Source organism: Salvia splendens, chromosome 17 (assembly GCF_004379255.2).
Source record: "Salvia splendens isolate huo1 chromosome 17, SspV2, whole genome shotgun sequence".
NCBI lineage: Eukaryota > Viridiplantae > Streptophyta > Magnoliopsida > Lamiales > Lamiaceae > Salvia > Salvia splendens.
Window position 1 is genome coordinate 3765221 of NC_056048.1, and position 13633 is coordinate 3778853.

At 38.8% G+C, this 13633-nt stretch overlaps 3 protein-coding genes and 1 pseudogene across 3 annotated transcripts; 3 read left to right on the forward strand and 1 right to left on the reverse strand.

The window, feature by feature from the left end:
• The first annotated feature begins 1842 nt into the window (after nucleotides 1-1842).
• Nucleotides 1843-4544, forward strand: LOC121773683 (annotated as a pseudogene).
• Nucleotides 4545-4602: 58 nt separating this feature from the next.
• On the forward strand, nucleotides 4603-5956 carry LOC121773684 (ATP synthase gamma chain, chloroplastic-like). Its single transcript, XM_042170588.1, has one exon. The coding sequence runs from the start codon at nucleotides 4711-4713 to the stop codon at nucleotides 5809-5811; it is 1101 nt and encodes a 366-aa protein (XP_042026522.1). The 5' UTR covers nucleotides 4603-4710; the 3' UTR covers nucleotides 5812-5956.
• Nucleotides 5957-6701: 745 nt separating this feature from the next.
• On the reverse strand, nucleotides 6702-7309 carry LOC121774022. Its single transcript, XM_042170937.1, has one exon. The coding sequence runs from the start codon at nucleotides 7198-7200 to the stop codon at nucleotides 6877-6879; it is 324 nt and encodes a 107-aa protein (XP_042026871.1). The 5' UTR covers nucleotides 7201-7309; the 3' UTR covers nucleotides 6702-6876.
• A 1033-nt stretch (nucleotides 7310-8342) lies between these two features.
• On the forward strand, nucleotides 8343-9816 carry LOC121773899 (ATP synthase gamma chain, chloroplastic-like). Its single transcript, XM_042170821.1, has one exon. It carries the CDS (start codon nucleotides 8448-8450, stop codon nucleotides 9546-9548), a length of 1101 nt encoding a protein of 366 aa, XP_042026755.1. The 5' UTR covers nucleotides 8343-8447; the 3' UTR covers nucleotides 9549-9816.
• The last annotated feature ends 3817 nt before the right edge of the window (nucleotides 9817-13633 follow it).

Here is a 13633-nt window from a genome sequence, read left to right on the forward strand (position 1 = left end):
TAATTTCGTTTAGTTGTTTTATTTAATTCTTGATTTAATTTTCTATTCGATTATAAAAGTGAGAGTTTGCTATCTCTTAACCAATTTTTTCTAACAAACTCTATATAACGTGAGAAAAACATAATCCACGGAAGAATCAAATTTCAATTTTATTTATAAACGTGTTATTTTAATTATTTTTTTCCTAATTACTTGCTCACACGAAACAATTAAATTTCAACTTGAAACTTTATTTTATTAATTTATTTTGTTGAGAAGAAGCCATGTGATCTTTATGTTTATCTATTTATTTACTTTTTGAAAATATAGACATTATATTTTTTATTTTCTTGTTTCCCATGGATCCCGAATATGATTAACTAATAATTAAACAATTTTAGTCACACATTCAACAATTGAACAATGCGCTAGATAATGAGCGACTGTGTCATTTTATTAGTTGTACAAGTCATTTCTTATAAAAAAAGCACAATTCGAATTTTAAAAAATATACCCACTACAAAAAACTTATCTTCTAGAGACATAAAAATTAACATTAACAACAAATAATAAATTAATGTTAGTTGCATATTTAATAAATTAATAGTATTTAATGTTCTGGTGTTTTACAAAGTAACCCTTACCAATAAATTAATACTACTGTTTAATTCTTTAATTTTAGTTATGGGGAAATGGCGCGGTAAATTTGTTTTTAATTGAATTCTTGAACGGTGGAGTGGGGTATAAAGTTAGTTTGAAATTATGCCTTAGTTTAACATATGTTACTGGGTTAATAACACTAGAAAATCAATACAGAGTCAAAGCATAATTAAAAATTAATAACTGAAAATCTAACTCTTCAGATTTGATCTTTTTTATTTGAACGAAGCTTGACTAGTCTTCTACCTTTAGATAAAATTTCAGGACAGTCGAATAATATGTGCATCTTCGATCCTGAAGAAAACCGAGACGGGTGTGATAAATAAAGAAAAATAAATCAATGCAATATAACTACCAAATCATGGGAGGCGTGAAGGAGAGAATTAAGGAATAAAATAAATCAGATTATATATTTACCAAACTAGAAGAAAATAATTAAGGAATGAAATTAACAGCTGCAAATCTGAGCTCCCCAAACTGCCCTTTTTCGAATTAAATTAATTATTTTAATAATTCAGTTTGGCATGAAAATGACCATTGGATTTTCAAATTGTGCGGCTGAGATTTAGGGAGAAGGTTGAACAATAATTAGAAAAATGATATGAAAACATCCCTATGTTTTCATTAATGGCATAATCAAAATCCCAGTGTGTATATAATTATATAAACGAATTAGATATATAATCTCGCGTATGAATTTATTTTATTTTATGTTTTCCTACTTACTTGCTCACACGAAACAATCAAATGTCAACTTGGAACTTTATTTTGTTAAAATTTATTTTGTTGAGAAGAAGCCTTGTGATCCTTATGTTTATCTGTTTATTTACTTTTTAAAATACAGACATTATATTTTTTATTCTCCCTCCACTTCATATAATAAATATCATATTCTTAAATCTTGTATTTAAAAAGAAATCCATCAATTATGATGGGACGAAGAGAATAATTGGTTATATTTTAAGCTGTGAATAACTAGCATTTGACCAAACTTCATGCTTTTTGTGTCAATTTGCCCAATTTTTATGTACCAATAAATCTTTAAGTAGAAAATTTTAAAAAGAAGTTTTTGGGCTACCTCTATTAATTATGATTGGGCCTTGATGAAATTATAATAATATGAAATGAGAGAAAATAGAAAAGCCCATGTAGAAAATTTTAAACAAAGCCCTTCACCTCAATATTTCTCAATTACTCGCGCCACTCATCGGTTTCCTTCTCCCTCACCGTGAACCAAGCTCTCCGACTCTCCAGCGCCTTTCACGCCTCAAAATTGGTAATAATTTTGATACATCTTACTCCTCTTGTATTGTAGGATTGATTTGAAAGATTAAAGTAGGAGAAAGTTGTTCTTGAATTGAGCTTGCGAGGGGGGGGGGGGGGGGCAAAATGTATGGCTTCAATTGGGGGTATTTCGAAGTAATTGGCTTTATGTGATGCTCAAACTTATCTGGTACAATTTTTTCTTGAATTCGTGTAGTAATTTGGGACTTCTCCAAATATTATGAGTTCAAACTGAATTTTCAATTTTTGTAAGTTTTTCAAACTCCCTATTTCTCACTACTAGGCTGGATAAGTTTTGAATTTCCTAATCTTCAAATGTTTTAGTTTATTTATATACTCCATATCATTTGGTTCATTTTGTGTTCCAAACAATCTTGTATTGCCTGATGTTGATGAGGTTTTCTTTTTGGGATAGGATAGGTCATGCTATGATCTGCAGTTCACTCTTTCCATGTTTTTTACCCTATTCAAATCAAAAGGGAGAAATGTTCTAGTCAGGCGCCTGCATTTTTGTAAGAAATTCACATCACCTGGTGCTGAAGATATTATTTTCAAGGCTATTTGTGTGAATATAAGCCAGAAGAAATGGAAATTCTTGGACCAAGTTTCTTCAAGTCTCACAACTACTTTGCTCCCGCGTATTTTTCAAGAGCTCCGCAGCTCTCCGTGTCTACTTTTAGAGTTCTACCAGCGAGTGGGGGGAGTAGACACTGTTTCGTGCTCACTAGAATCATGTTGTATTCTGATTCATGTGATGGTAGAACGTAAGAACTTTGATGATGCGTTGTGCTTGATGAAAGAATTGATGATATCCAAAGGCTATTCACCTTTGGAGGTTTTAGAAGCATTGATTCATAGCTCTGCTGGTGTATCTCCGAGTAACGCTGTTTTTGATGCATTGGTTAGGGCTTGCACACAGATTGGGGCAACTGAGGATGCGTACGAGGTTATCGAGAAATCGAGGATATGAGGCATTTATGTGTCGATTCATGCTTGGAACAATTTTTTGGGCCACCTATTGAAGATAGGTGATGTTGCTGGCTTCTGGGAAATGTACAGAAAAATGGTTTCTTATGTGTATTATGAGAGTGTGAATACTTATAATCTGCTAATTTATGCGCTTTGTAAAGAAGGCCACCTATCCAAGGCTTTGTCAGTGTTTTATAGGATGATAAAGGCTGGATTTTTGCCTAATATAGTGGGATTCAATATGCTTATTGATGGAGCTTGTAGGGCTGATGACCTTGATGTAGCGCAGAAGGTTATTAAGAATATTGGAAAAATGTCAAGGGGGTGCGTCTCTGCTAATGTTGTTACATACAACTCTCTCGTCAATGGTTATTGCAAGCAAGGTAATCCTGAAATGGCTGAAGATATTTTAGATAAAATGATCGAGATGGGTGTGAAGCCTAATGTACGAACTTATGCCACAGTGATTGATGGGTATTCGAGAAAAGGGTGCTTGGAGGAGGGATATAGGCTGTGTAATAGAATGGTTGAAAATAGTATGAATCCGGACACTGTCATTTATACTTCATTTATCCACTGGCTATGGATGGAAGGAGATATCAGTGGAGTTTCACTGTTACTATCAAACATGATGGAGAATCGCGTAGACCCTGATGAAGTCACGCATTCTATGATGATAAACGGATTATGTAGGAATGGTCATGTCAATGAAGCTCTAAAAGTTCAGAACTGGATAATAGATATGAACCTTGTTGAAGATGCTTTCTCTCACAGTATTCTCATGAACTATCTTTGCAGAAGCAATGATATATCTGGAGCAGAACAACTCCTCTGCAGAATGTTTGTTCGAGGCTTCCTTCCAGACACGGTCACATATGGTGCTATGATTGATGGATACTGCAAAGCAAGCAAAATGGAAAGCGCCATTGAGGCATACACAGACATGGTTAAGGTGTACAAGCCGAATTTGGTAATCCTCAATTCCATTTTGAATGGTTTTTGCAAAGAAGAATCTATGGACATCTCCATGTCTTTGCTAGATGAGATGATGGCGCTGAATATGTTTGATACCATAAGCTTCAACACGTTGTTGAGTTCCCACTGTCGTACAGGGAGACTCAAGGAAGCGTTTGATTTGTTCATGAGTATGAGAAGAACAGGCTTCTTGGTGAACACAGTCAGATATAATGTCATGATTAACTGCCTATGCAGATTCGGATTGTTTGATCATGCCGGCCAGATTTTGAGCCCCATGCTCCATCAGGGCTTAACCCCAGATTCTGTTACCTACACCACTCTACTCACAAACCTCGGAAATAAGGGCAGTTCTGAGGAAGTTGTCAAAATGCACGACTATTTGTTACTTCATGGGGTGCACGTGGTCCGGGCGACGTATGAAGCCAGTGTTCGTCCAGTCGATGATGATAGTTGTCCACAGTTTGAGCGGGTGAAAGATAGCTTGTGAGATATTTCGATGTAAAGCATATACATCTATTTCAAATATTATCATGTATGGAAATCATTCCTGCTTTGTAATTTGTTGTCTGGTTTATTTAATTTCAACCATAATTCATTCCTAAAAACTACTGTGACTGTATTTATTTAAATACGAAAACAATTGAGAAAATTATGATATTTGATGGTGCTCACATATCATGTATGTTTTGTAAAATCCTTATCTTGAAATGTGTCTCCCTCGGCCTCTCATTTCAATGGACAGCTATCAACAGAAAAATTCCACCCACACAGAGAGAGATAAGGCAGCAACAAGAATCTCTCACTCACTTCCCTCCATAGCCGCAGGGCTTCAGCATAAGCATGTCTTCCTCCAATCTGACTATGCCATCTCTGTCGAAGCTCTCCTCTCGCTCCTTCATCGCTCCGTTTCAGCTCCCGAGCTCCAACTCCTCCACACCTCCATGCAGATCCTCCTCCACCCAAATCCAGTGCAGTCTCCGCGATCTCCGCGACCGCATTGATTCCGTCAAAAACACGCAGAAGATCACTGAGGCCATGAAGCTCGTCGCGGCCGCTAAGGTCCGGAGAGCGCAGGAGGCTGTGGTGAATGCCCGCCCCTTCTCCGAGACCCTCGTTGAAGTCTTGTACAACATCAACGAGCAGCTCCTCACGGACGACATCGACATCCCCCTCACCAAGGTCCGGCGCGTCAAGAAGGTCGCCCTCGTGGTGGTCACAGGCGATCGCGGTCTCTGTGGTGGGTTCAACAATGCCATCATCAAGAAGGCCGACTTGCGGATCAAGGAGCTTAAGGCGCTCGGCCTTGACTACACCGTGATCAGCGTTGGGAAGAAAGGGAACTCCTACTTCCTCCGCAGGCCTTTTATCCCTGTGGATAAGTTCCTGGAAGGCAGCAATCTCCCGACAGCCAAGGAGGCACAGGCGATCGCGGATGACGTGTTCTCGCTTTTTGTGAGCGAGGAGGTGGACAAGGTTGAGCTTCTCTACACCAAGTTTGTCTCCTTGGTGAAGGCGGATCCCGTGATTCACACGTTGCTCCCACTCTCGCCCAAGGGAGAGATCTGTGATGTCAACGGAGTCTGCGTTGATGCTGCAGAGGATGAGTTCTTCAGGCTCACCACCAAGGAAGGGAAGCTGACCGTGGAGAGAGACCTTGTAAGGACTAAGACAGCTGATTTCTCCCCAATTCTGCAATTCGAGCAGGATCCTGTGCAGATTCTGGATGCGTTGCTGCCTCTATACTTGAACAGTCAGATCTTGAGATCGTTGCAGGAGTCACTAGCGAGTGAGCTTGCTGCCAGGATGAGTGCCATGAGCAGTGCCTCTGATAATGCATCCGAGTTGAGGAAGAATCTGTCAAGAGTTTACAACAGGAAGCGTCAAGCCAAGATCACCGGAGAGATTTTGGAGATTGTTGCCGGAGCCGATGCCTTATCCTGAGCTCCGCATCTTTCTCTTAACTCCGATTTCGATTGTATTGTAATACTAATAGTTTTCAGTAATATACTCGAGCAGGAGAAACACCATTCTATTTTGTAACCATAAGCCATGTTACTCACATTTCATGAACAATGCCATTTTTTCACTTCTCCCCTGTTTTATCAAATCTAAAGCATCAAAGAAGCATTTCATTCAACTCTCATATCCAAATTATGGGAATACCTAACAAGGTATATACAAATATCTAAATTCAAGTGTTGGCTCTTCATGCCCTAAACTAGATTGTACAAATTCCCATGTATCCTGCATTAGATCTTATGTTGTAAGAACTAGTTCCACCATTGAAGGGATAGTAAACCACTCATATCAAACCAACAAGAATAGAATTGCAAATACTAAACCAGCAAGAATTGAATTGCAAATATATTAGATCTTACATAAGAGCAAGAAACTACCAATATAAAACCAGAAAGAATTGAGTTGCAAATGCAAGTTCAGTAAAGTTGTATTGACTGAACAATAAAAGAAGTGTCGAAAATCCAGTGGTAGATTAGGAAGTTCCTAATCTGTAAATTCATTCAAGGAGCAATTAAGAAACAAACTGTTTAATAAGATTAAGTAATAGATTGCAAAACAAGAACCAAATCCAACAAACAGAAATAAATTTATATCAACTCCATCGATTTAAGATTAAGTAATCGATTGCAAAACATAATCAAATCCACAAAGGAGCAGATTAATACCGATTCTAACTGATTAATTCATACAAATTAATTAATCCCCAGCAACTAGCAGATCCACCTTAGATTCCAAACAGTTTTATCAATACTGGACCAATATTTCGATTAATATCCAAAACCAGAGCAATGATTTCGCATAAGCATCACATGTGAGAGCAAAATAAAAAAAAATTGTATCGTTTTATTCATCTGATATTCGTCTACACTTCTGTGTGATCAATTACAAATAGAATATGAAAAACACCTAAAACCAAGACGGCCCTAACAAAACAGCATTGTATATGCAGTAGAAAAATAAATTACAGCAGGGAGAGCCGATTTATGGCTAGGTCTCAGTAAAAACCGGCGCCACAGCCAGAAGCTTTTTGCGCATTAAGCACCTCGGGAAACCCTTGGTCCTCAAATTGAAACACGGAACTGCTTCCATGGCCAAACCAGTTGACTGCGGCTGCGGAAGCGACGAATCGGAATCAGATCCGAGTCGGTACAGCGCGAGCAGAGCCTGAGCGCTGATTTGTTTGGATCTGGCGTTGATCTTCGAGTATCTGAGTTGAGCAAGCTCTCCAGGCTTGAGATACTTGTAATACGCCGGCACCCCCGATGATGAGGATGGTGAGCCAAGAGCGCTGCTGCCAAATCTGGATTTCATGGTGATGTAAATCTGGAAACCCTAGAGTGAGATTGTAGATTGAGAGAAATTGATGCGAAATGAATTGTGGGGGGAGGGAGGGTTTTATAGTAGTGAAGCAAGAAGCGGGAAAATAGTGGCGGTCAGTGAAGTGGCGCAGCGAATTTTTCAAGTTTTAATTTTGGGGTGCCGCCTCATGGACTCGTCTCAAAACTTATCATATTTACGGAAATACCTCACACCTTTTAAGATTAATTATGGGGGTTAGGTTTGCAAGATTGTATCTGAGATTAAATTTATAGTGTGTTTGTTTCAAGAGATTCAATCTCACACCTCAATCCTATATAGATAATCATATGATAATTAGTCATAACTAACCCCTATGACTAAAATAATCTCACAACTCAACCCTAGATTATATCTCGGTACTATTTTATCTTGAAAACCTAACACCACCTAAGTGAATCAGACATTTAAAATTTACAAGTACTAATATTTATAAATATTTTTCACTAATATAGGATTAATAATGTTATGTTCTGAAATTTAATTTTTTCCAAAAATATTTTTCAATTTCAATTTTTCATATATTGTTTCTAATTATAGAATTAATAGCAGTTCTGATGAAGTCATCAAAATGCACGACTATTTGTTACTGCAAATATGAAGCCATTGTTCGTCCAGTTGATGATGATAGTTCTTCACTGTTTTGAGTGGGTGAATGATAGCTCATGAGATATTTCGATGCAAAACATGTAATGATTTCTGTTTTGTATGTTGTTGTTTGGTTTTTTTTAATTTCGATCATATTTAATTCCTAAAAAGTATTGTGAACTACTCTCTTTGATCCCAAATAATTGTCTCATATAGTTGATTGTTACAGATTTTAAGAAGTTTTGTTTTTGTTAATAAAAATGGAAAGAAAAAGTTAGTAAAAGTAAATAGGATAATTATTGAGACGCAGAATAGGATAATTAACGAGACTGGAAGGAGTATATTTTTCTGGCCCATTTTGATTAGTGCTTTGGTATACCTGGGCAAGCAATTGGTATTTATTTAGATATGAAAAGTATATTGAGAAAATATGAGATTTTGTTGGCGCCCACATATCATTATTTTGTAAAATCCCTTATCTTCAAATAGGTATCCCTCAGCCTCTCATTTCAATGGACAACTCTCAACTGAAAAAATCAACCCTCGCGGAGATAAGGCTACAACCAGAATCTCTCACTCACTTCCCTCCATAGCCGCATAGCTTCAACATAAGCATGTCTTCCTCCAACCTTACAATGCCTTCTCTGTCGAAGCTCTCCTCTCGCTCCTTCATCGCTCCGTTTCAGCTCCCGAGCTCCAACTCCTCTACACCTCCATGCAGATCCTCCACCACCCAAATCCAGTGCAGCCTCCGCGATCTCCGCGACCGCATTGATTCGGTCAAGAACACGCAGAAGATCACCGAGGCAATGAAGCTCGTTGCGGCCGCCAAGGTCCGGAGAGCGCAGGAGGCTGTGGTGAATGCCCGCCCCTTCTCCGAGACCCTCGTTGAAGTCTTGTACAACATCAACGAGCAGCTCCTCACGGACGACATCGACATCCCCCTCACCAAGGTCCGGCCCGTCAAGAAGGTCGCCCTTGTGGTGGTCACGGGCGATCGTGGTCTCTGTGGCGGGTTCAACAATGCCATCATCAAGAAGGCTGACTTGCGGATCAAGGAGCTTAAGGCACTCGGCCTTGACTACACCGTGATCAGCGTAGGGAAGAAGGGGAACTCTTACTTCCTCCGCAGGCCTTACATCCCAGTCGATAAGTTCCTGGAAGGCAGCAATCTCCCGACGGCCAAGGAGGCGCAGGCGATCGCGGATGATGTGTTCTCGCTGTTCGTGAGCGAGGAGGTGGACAAGGTTGAGCTTCTCTACACCAAGTTTGTCTCCTTGGTGAAGGCGGATCCTGTGATTCACACGTTGCTCCCGCTCTCGCCCAAGGGAGAGATCTGTGATGTCAACGGAGTCTGCGTTGATGCTGCGGAGGATGAGTTCTTCAGGCTCACCACCAAGGAAGGGAAGCTGACCGTGGAGAGAGACCTTGTGAGGACTAAGACAGCTGATTTCTCCCCAATTCTGCAATTCGAGCAGGATCCTGTGCAGATTCTGGATGCGTTGCTGCCTCTATACTTGAACAGTCAGATCTTGAGATCGTTGCAGGAGTCACTAGCGAGTGAGCTTGCTGCCAGGATGAGTGCCATGAGCAGTGCCTCTGATAATGCATCCGAGTTGAGGAAGAATCTGTCAAGAGTTTACAACAGGAAGCGCCAGGCCAAGATCACCGGAGAGATTTTGGAGATTGTTGCCGGAGCCAATGCCTTAACCTGAGCTCCGCATCTTTCTCCAATCTCCATTTTCGATTGCGCTATAATGCTATTATTCAGCAATACAAACTCACTGTAATTCTCTGCCGCCTTCTTAAACAAGAGAAACACCATTCTGTTTTGTAACCATAAGCCATCTCACTCACATTTCATGTACAATGTCATTTTTCACTTCTTCCCTCTCTTTGATGGTATGCTTTCCTGTGCGACCTGATCATGTGTCTATTTCTGAACAATCCGAATTCAAATGCAATAACAGAAATTTATAAACAGGTGGATTGTGGATCTAAAGCATTGAAGCTGTTAAGAATATTAGTATTCTGTACCACATCGGTGATGTGACATAGCCTAGCTTAGTCTCTTATACTATATATATGTGGGCTGTGTTGAGTAATAAAATACACCAAATAAACTACTATTTTCTCTACTATGTCTATTTACTTTTCCGCTTTTCCGCTTATATTTATATTTTACTGTTCTACATGGTACCAGAGTAGATTCGAATCCGTCTCTATAAATTAGAGTTTCCAAAACCAAAAAAAGGAACTAAATTAGGGTTTCTGCCGCTGCCCGCTCTACTATCCCCACTCTGCTCTTCCGTCACCACTACTCTACTCTACCCGAAATTGTGTTTTGTTCTGCTCTATTGCGCTATTATGCCCAAACTAGGGTTTGGGGTGTTCCTGCTCTACTCTGCCCAAATTTGGATTTCTGCCACTACTATATTGCACAACTGCTCTTCTCTGCCCAAACTAGGGTTTCTGACGTTGCTGCATTCTGCACTATTATGGTTCTGCTATACCACTCTTTCCGAAATTACAGTTCTGCTATGCTCTACTCCGCTACTCTGCCCAAACTAGGGTTTTTACGTTGCTGCATTCTGCGCTATTATTTGCATGTTGTTCTACTCCCGCTCCGTTGCTCTGCACTATTATGGTTCTGCCATACCACTCTTCAGAACTGTAAATAAATTAAGGAGCAATAAACGAAAAAGGTTGTTTAATGCATATCACTTCATGTATGCTATACACTAGATCTCAATATTGTAAGAACTAGAAACTATCAATATCAAACCAGTGAGATTGAATTGCAAATGTATGTTCAGTAAAGCTGCATTGATTGAACCATCAAAGAAAAGTGTCTAAAATCCAATGGTAGATTTGGAACTGTAAATAAATTCAAGAAGCAATCAAAGAAACAAACTGTTTAATGCATACTATATCACTTCATGTATGCTAGATCTCTATATTGCAAGATTTAGAAACTACCCATATCAACCAGCAATAATTGAATTGCAAGCCTATGTTCAGTCACGCTGTATTCATTGAACCATCAAAGAACAGTGTCAAAAATCGAACAGTAGATTTGAAATAACTGGAAACTACACAAATCATAAATCTCAGAGATGGAAGTGTAATTGCAGGTGGGAAATGGTAATAAATTGCAAAACAAGAATCAAATCCAACAGAGTAAGAATTTATATAGATTTAAGCTAATTAATGCATAGAAATTAATTAATAACCAGCAACTAACTCATCCACCTTAGATTCCAGAGAGTTTTGTCAAACTGGATCAATATCCTATCTAATTTCCAAAACAAGAGAAATGATTTTGCATAAGCATCACAAATGATCAAAACAAAAATTTTATCGTTTTATTCATCTCATATTCTTCTACACTTCTGTGTGGTCAGATACAAATAGAAAATGAAAAACATCTAAACAGCCCTAACAAAAACAGAATTTTAGGCTTATTGTATATGCAATAAACAATAAAATTACAGCAGGGAGAGACGATTTACGGCTAGGTCTCGGTAAAAACCGGCGCCACAGCCAAAAGCTTTTTGCGCATCAGGCACCTTGGGAAACCCTTGGCCCTCAAATTGAAACACGGAACTGCTTCCATTGCCACACCAGTAGAATTCGGCTGCGGAAGCGACGAATCGGAATCAGGTCCGAGTTGGTACAGAGCGAGCAAAGCCTGAGCGCTGATTTGTTTAGATCTAGCGTTGATCTTCGAGTATCGGAGCTGAGCAAGTTCTCCAGGCTTGAGATACTTGTAATACGCCAGCGCCACCGATGATGATGAGGATGGTGATCCGAGAGCGCTGCTACCAACTCTGGTTTTCATGGTGATGGAGAGTGAATCTGGAAACCCTAGAGTGAGATTGTAGATGGAGAGAAATTGATAGGAAATGAATTGGGAGGGATGGAGGGTTTTATAGTAGTGAAGCTAGAAGCGGGAAACTGGTGGCGGTCAGTGAAGTGGCGCACATAAAATTTTTCAAGTTTTAATTTTGGGGTGCCGCCTCATCATCATTCACAACCTTTTGGACCATGGTATTTTTGTAATTTTGCATCTCTTTTTGTTTATTTTACTCTTTTGTCCTACAAAAATTGTCACAATGCTCGATAATTTTAGCAAATATTAATAGAAAGAAGAGATAATTGAATGTATTAATGATGATTTACTTTCAATAAAAATTACAAATAATTGAATGTATTAATGATGATTTACTTTCAATAAAAATTAGAAAGTGGAGTATATGAATAAGAATATAGGGATGTATTCATATCATTACTGTAAATATTACTTAAACATAACACAAATCTGAACCCCTCCTTTTTGTTATTTAACGGTCAAGATTGGAGGATATCTCATTCATTTCAATTCATTAAAAATAAGCAAAAGGTTAAATTAGGAACTAGATTATGCTACAGACGGTTATTTTATACCCATGATTCTCTCCCACCTTGGACGTGTATTTCTGGATATTATTTTGTTGATTTCGTTCCCAGCAATAAGCGAAATCCTTGATAACAACCTTCACGCAAGACGACGATCTTCACACTATTTTTTGATTTGTCCAACAATTAACGCGTCGTCGAGGAGTTTTTTTTTTGTCCACGATGGAAGAAGGTAATTGCGTTGTATTATTTTCAGTTTGTAATCGTGATGAACTCCCCACCATTTTCATCGTTTTTTGCATTAGTTTGTAATCGTGCTTAACTCTTGTCAGTTGAGTTTTGTTTTTCATGTCATATGTCGAATCTGCAGGCATTGATGTACGAAATGTCGAACTTAATGTACATTAGACAACCACCTCGTTTGTCATCGTTTTTATCCCTTAATGTTGCCTCATTTTAGTTCCTTCAATGTCGGATGTTAACACCATTTTCCTAGGGTTTTGTAGTCCGTGGGGCTAGAGTGTAGTATCTACGCAGTCACGTACTGTAAGTAATGTACGTAATTCCAAGGATAATGTATAGGAACAAAAAAATGTAGCATTTCGTAGCCATAATGTAGCATCTTTTTTTATCCCTATAGCCCGAAAGTTAACACCATATTCCCTAGGGTTTAGTATTCCATGGGCTATGGTGTAGTTTCAACTCAGTGCCATACTAATAGTAATGTACGCTATAAGTCTTGTAATGTATATTACACTGTAATATAGCATTTCGTAGACATAATGTAACATTTATTAGCCTGAATGTAGTATTTTTGTAGTTCCGTCAAGGCCTGAATGTAGCACCATTTCCCTAGGGTTTAGTAGCACATGTGGGCTAAGGTGTAGTATCCACACATTCACATGTTGTAAGTAATGTACGAGATTCGAATGATAATGTATAGTACTCTCTAATGTAGCATTTATTAGCCGTAATGTAGCATTGTTTGAGTCTTGTTAACGCCCGAATATAACACCATTTCCCTAGGGTTTAGTAGTCCATGTGGGCTAGGGTGTAGTATCCACACATTCACATGCTGCGAGTAATGTACGATATTCGAATGATAATGTGTAGTACTATTTTCGTATAATGCATATCGTTTGTTTTGAAACAGCTTCTGTTGTTCCTCATTGCTCTGAAGAACTGAAGCCCGTCATTGGTCTGTGTTTCAAATCATTAAATTTTGTCACTGCATTCTACGACGTGTATGCCCGCGCCGTTGGTTTTGACACGCACAAACAAGGTGTTAAAAAAGTGGATGGTCTTACTATTTGGTAGTATGTAGTATGTGGTTTGTATTCGAATGATCATGTAGTACGAAAGCTAAGCGTATCATTTTGAAGAGAGAGGAGGCTATAAAGAA

Excerpts from the sequence above, each read along its gene's own strand:
- LOC121773899 (XM_042170821.1), top strand. The coding sequence starts at position 8,448 with ATGTCTTCCTCCAACCTTACAATGCCTTCTCTGTCGAAGCTCTCCTCT.
- LOC121774022 (XM_042170937.1), bottom strand. The coding sequence starts at position 7,200 with ATGAAATCCAGATTTGGCAGCAGCGCTCTTGGCTCACCATCCTCATCA.
- LOC121773684 (XM_042170588.1), top strand. The coding sequence starts at position 4,711 with ATGTCTTCCTCCAATCTGACTATGCCATCTCTGTCGAAGCTCTCCTCT.